The 6,000-nt window shown below is 34.6% G+C and overlaps 1 protein-coding gene across 1 annotated transcript; it reads right to left on the bottom strand.

Moving 5' to 3' along the window:
* Positions 1-320: 320 nt before the first annotated feature.
* Positions 321-3,919, bottom strand: LOC124454708 (acetylcholinesterase collagenic tail peptide-like). The gene is made up of 3 exons (XM_047005484.1): positions 3,796-3,919; positions 3,050-3,514; positions 321-1,646 (listed from the first exon to the last, which is right to left on the bottom strand). Exons 1-3 carry the CDS (start codon positions 3,815-3,817, stop codon positions 1,459-1,461), a joined length of 675 nt encoding a protein of 224 aa, XP_046861440.1. The 5' UTR covers positions 3,818-3,919; the 3' UTR covers positions 321-1,458.
* Between the last annotated feature and the right edge of the window lie 2,081 nt (positions 3,920-6,000).

Raw genomic sequence — 6,000 nt, 5'->3', positions numbered from 1 at the left:
CACGACAAAGTATAGGAATATATAACAGGGTCACTTAGCTGTGCAGCTGGCTGCTGTATATTTAATAAGTTTACTGGCTGCCGTTCGCCATATCGTCAATCCTTTTGGTCACACAATGCAATTTACTGGCTGAAAATTTGGTAATCACAGACGTAATTAGATATGCGTGGCACGAAAAGATTCAATGGAGTGGCCCTACTGTATATTTTTTATACTGTGCCCACGAATGTTTTTAAAGTTGATTTATGTAAAATGTCATTTTCCTTTTTCTTTTTCCTTTTTCCTTTTTTCTTTTTCCTTTTGTCTTTTTTCTTTTATTTGACTTTGATAAATATTCAACAATACATTTGGTGAGGATAGACACGATATTCAAAAAGCAAAGGAGTCAAAACTGTCTTCTACATTTTATGTTTGTCGTTTTTAAGCGTTATTGAAGCTTGGGTGGAAATTAGATACAAAACAGCATGTTTCACGATAGTTTGCCACGAGTTATGTTTCTCTTTGAACGTGCACATAGTGCAAGTCATTACACATTGTATACACTTTGACAAACCATTTAAATTTTCAATTAGCAACATCATAGAAAACGCGATTTGGTCTTTCCGATTAGTCTTAACTGATAAATGTAGAAGGCGCTATAATATTTAAAATTGATCATTTATACATGTATTCTATTTTATATTTTTAATATAATATAAGTATGGCAAACTTGTAAAAACTATAGCACATTTTGAATTGTCAAAAATTTACAGTTATTCGTAAAGTCATTCATGATTAAATTGATAATGCAAATGGTAGAAAGCGTCTCTTCCGATCATTTAGCATCTTTATATCCTTATTAACGATTCCCAAACTTTTACAATTTAGCGATCAATTTTACTATTCATAGAAAACCCTATGCCAAAAAGAAGCAACTGAAAAGTGGAATTTGATTTTAACACAAAAATACCTAATAAGCCAGCATTTTCTAAAAAAATACTACATTTTATAACCTCAGCAATTGGAAACAGTTACTAAATGCTCAAGAAGGTATAATTTATATAGTAACGTCTTTTTACTGACCTAATGCTGTTATGAAGAAAAACAAAGTTCGTATAAAAAGATTGTACAGCCCGAAAAGCAAAGGGAGTAATGTACTACGTATGTCCATTAATATTGCCTCAATTTTATCATATTATTCACAAACTGACTGCATCATTACAATGATCGTAGTTGTTTGGTCATGCAGGTGCATAATTGTATTCTATCTACGTTGCTAGCCAGCTGCTTACATGCATGTATTGAAGTTATAATAGTATATTAATATTATGCTTCTTCTTTTTCTTGTGTTTCGACGTGTTTTGTTGTGACACAACGCTACTTACATATGCTACATATGTAATATCGTAAATATTCAGTGACGACTAAAATAAAATTGTTTCCATTCAATAAAGTTGAATATTTAAGGTAGACAATCATTTAATTCCTCCTTTGGCATCGACCTAACCGTACGCAGTCCTTAGGCTTGTTCGGCTGCGGTTGCAATGGTTTGTGATACTTGCAAGGGCAGGTTGACAAGTTGACAAAATACATCCATTTCTTGTAAATCATGTAGCCACTTTGACCTTCTCGATACCAGGCCCGCCAACCGTTACGAAGTCCTGGGACTAGAAAATTCAAACACAGAGAATATGTTTGCATCAAAACAATCAAAACGAATATTTTATATCATTTTTCACATGGTAACATGATTGCCTCGGTGTCTTTTGTTTTTACAGTGGTATTTACTGACTTATTTACTTTAGAAAACAGGGGTTAGGGATATTTAGTTATTACACAAGGGATGCTCAATATCAATAACAAAACTAGTGTGCCTTCATTTTATTCTCGTAGCTTGTATATAGGAGCTGCGTCAACTTGATTATTGACTTTTCTACTCCTAAATCATTCTCAAACGTGGTGAATGGAGAAGTTTAATGGCACGATGTTCCTGCAAGTGATTGAAACCGCACTGATACGAAGGCAGGTTTATCAACCCCACAGTCCTCTTGTTTGCCCATCGTCAATACTTGAAACATAAGTAAATCTTTCGCCCTCTTGCTCAAAATAGCAGAGCTCAATATTCTAAGCGTTAGTTTATTCCTGCTCAACGTATTATGGCGTTAAGTGGTAAAAGACACTCGTCTTCTCCTCGCATCGGCAACTTCTTTCTCACCAACTTATAAAAACAGGTGGATCAATCATCAACCATCAAAAATTACACTATCACATGTATTTTCAAATCAAGTCACTGAGGCAGTTCAATTACAAAATTCGCAATTTACTCCCTTGCTAACCATAAAAAAGACACGTTTTGAACACCATCAATAGTTGCTGTCAACTAGTCTTTGAACTAGTTTGATAAAAGTATTGACTAACAAAAAAGTGTAATGCATTTAGCATGCACTATGCAACCATGTTTTTACAAACCAAACACATGCTTTCGGAGATGTTAGTAATTAAATGTACTTTTAAACCTCAAGAGATTTAGTGAAAGTCCCTCAGGCTGCGCGGTTTGCGGGACATTTAATCACCAATTTTTAATATTCCTGAAGTTACACATTTAGTTATAAATGTGACATTCATGCTACCAGATCAAAAACTATTAAATAACATTGTTTTCTGATAGAGTAAACGTACATTGTTGTCAAAAATTTTAGTGAAGGCTTAGAAAAGTTGGTGCAGTGCAAAAATACATATGAAGTGAAATAAAACAATAAGTTTTAATTAATTACTGTAATCTCGTTTGCAATGTCAAAAACTATACACACTTATAGTTTATTTAAATAAAGACCTTGTTTTCCTCACTTAATAGTTAATTTTACGGGGACGAAATTTCCTTGTTAAATCAAGTTATTGTCCTCAAACTATAAATTCAGAAACTCGGAGATAAGAATGGCCTCAAAAGATTTATTAAGAAAATTAATTAATGCTTTATTTTATATTTATATTTCAAATAATAGGTAAAATTATTTGTAAAGAAAGATTTTAGATTAATTTTTACTTCGTACAGGAAATTTTAGTATTTTACCTGCACACACTTTCCTGAAAGTGTAACAAACTTGCCTAGCTTCTCTTCCAGGTTTGTAAGGCAAGTACATGACGTCACCATCATAAGAACCTGGAGGTCCTGGTTGACCAGGACTACCAACATCACCAGAATCCCCTTTTTTCCCTGTGTCTCCTGGAATTCCTTGTTCCCCTTTCTGCCCTGGATTACCAAAACCTCCTTTGTTTCCTGGTGCACCAACGGGGCATAATTTAGAGCCACATCCAATGTCATTCCCTCGGAAGTACATTTCACCGGGAGCTCCAGGTTCCCCTTCCACACCAGATGCTCCTCGCTTTCCCTTTACACCTTTTTCACCATCATCACCTTTACATTCATTACACAACGGACTTTTGTTAACAGGCAACTCACTTTCCGTTGCAGCAAGGGTAATCAATGCAGCAACAATAAATACAGACAGTGTCATTGTATAGCCTCTTGGTGACTCTAGATCGAAAATAATATACTTGAAACGAGATAGCATGTTTTACTTAAAGAAAAAAATTATGTGAATCAATGCAGAAAGGATATGCATTCATATATTGTGTTTAAGTAAGGGGACGTTTTGTTTTGCGTTTCTAATCTTTCTAAACGCTCGTTAAATGCTGTGTTGGTTTCAAAGTGTAATACACAAGAAGCCATTGTGCATAGCGCGATGGCATAGAATAACTACACATATAAATGCACTCATTATACAATTATACAAAATATAAAATGCTCAAACTTACCTTTTTTGGTATGCGGTTTCATTCTTGAGGACCTAATTTCAAATTTTCCTACAAATATGCAGTTCAGCAAAATACTATTTTGTAGGTATAAAATATTTGCGCAGTTTTAAATGTGACTACAGGGTGTCTGATATATGACACGCAAAACGTTTAGTAAATGTAATGCAAAGCCAGGAAATAAGTTTGTTATTACAGTTAATAAGTAAATTATGGTCTCAATGAAAACTCTCTTTTGTTTGCAATCGTTTGAACTTTAATGTAAATCATTGTAAAACACCAAACAATTTTGTAAGCAAACATTGCTTGTTCATATAAAGAATTGCAAGCACACATGCAAACAGGAAGACAAATCAGTCATGAAAAAATCAGTCAAGTTTTTACCAGTAAAATGTAATACAAATGGGTAGATACAAAGAAGCTCATAATTTATCAATACAATGACATTTTGATTATATGTATAAACTAGAACAAAGAACCATAACTTTTCAACTAAAAGGTGCCGACTTAGGTCACTTATATGCAGTGATTGCATTTATCATATTTTCCTAGCACTGTAGCTATATTCATACAAAGGTTTACACATTATGAGCAATGATAGTTACAATTTTTTTAGACGAGAAGTACGGATGGGTGAGATTTTTTAATTTACAACATTATACGTGTTAGGTTGAAATTGCACTTCCCAGCAAATTTGTTTGTCTTGTCATTCTTGCAAAGGGCTGTACCCTTCCCCTCGTTTCTTATACGTGTACGTACAGTTCTGATGAAGCAAAACTTTTATTAGAAGATTGACGCAAATATATGAAAGCAGCTTATGTAACAAAATAAACTTTTTCAAGATGAAATAAAATAAAACTATTTTCTAATGTCATGAACGATTATAGATAGTGTAATACTGAAGTCAATCTTTTAACAATACCATTTGTCCAGTTTTTATTGTCTCTTTCTGACTTTATACCATTCTGATAGCTACAATGAGCTACATCACTACATACGCTAATGGTGTTGTCAGCTCGACAATTGAGAGTTGGGTTTTTATTTTCATACATACATATTTAGCCGTGTTTAGTTCATTTGATATGCTCATTGCTAATAAACGTGTAACAGTAGATGCACTTGTATGTAGTCCAGTCTAGTAAACAGTATCTTGTTAAAGTGCTTTAGTAAGTAAAATATCAAGCAAGAAGCAAAAACATGGATTGGTCTTGCGAGTTTGTGAAAAGCTAGAAAGCAAATTCAATTGCTTTTCTTTTCAGTGTTTTCAATTTAAGCTCTATATTCATAGGCGCAGCCAGTCCGCAAGTTTTGGTCCTGCTATGTAAATTTTAGAACATTAGCATCATTCATTTCTTTAAAAATCAGTTGTTTTTACAGCGAGTGAACACAAAAAAATTAACATAGCAGGACCAAATTTGCGGGCTGGCTACACCACCGTTAATATTATCTGTGGGGCTATCCAAAATGTCAAATTGGCCATAAACGCATCACAATTAAAGAAAACAATAAAATGTTAGGATATACTTGTAACCATTAGCATTACAACGAGATTGATTGAAGAATTATACGGTATCTGTTCGAAATAAGTAAAAAAATTTCAACCAAAACAAAGCAATAGAAGTAAGTGAAATTGATAATAGCAAAGAGAGAGAGAGATGCTGCCCGTCGAATCGACGATGTCTGCCTGCAACTATCCATCTATTGATGGACTTTTGATTGCAGACTGCATGCACAGTGAGAAGAGCATGGTTGTGCAGGTCATGTTCTATTGGCTTGGCCACGTGGTTCCATCTTCAGTGGCACAAATGATCGTGACGACTGGGAAACTACGCGTTTGCAGGGAGAGGCCGTCGACACAGTTAATCCGTGAGCGCCTTTGCTGGCGTTTTTCCCGTTACGCCGAACACCATTTACCCATGGCTAGGGACTATTTAATCCATAGCTGGGCAAACCTTGTCAGACAGCAGGGCGTGTCCACACGTCGGTGGGCCTGGCCTGTCGTGACTGCGAGGGTTTGTCCTCCGGAGATTTCTGTATAAGTTAACATTATTTTATGTTGCATAAACTTTACTTTTTTCAATTTCAGAGCCAATCCTACTTCAATTTTTTTTCTTGTTCAGTATTGTGCAATTTAATTTTTGAACATTGTATTGAACCGAAAGCTAACAAATTTAGAGTAAGTTTTAATGCACGAAATCCAGCGTGATA

Source organism: Xenia sp. Carnegie-2017, unplaced genomic scaffold (assembly GCF_021976095.1).
Source record: "Xenia sp. Carnegie-2017 unplaced genomic scaffold, XeniaSp_v1 HiC_scaffold_3, whole genome shotgun sequence".
Classification (NCBI taxonomy): Eukaryota; Metazoa; Cnidaria; class Anthozoa; order Malacalcyonacea; family Xeniidae; genus Xenia; species Xenia sp. Carnegie-2017.
Note: the sequence above shows the minus strand (reverse complement) of the source record. Positions and strands in the feature narration are given on the sequence as shown.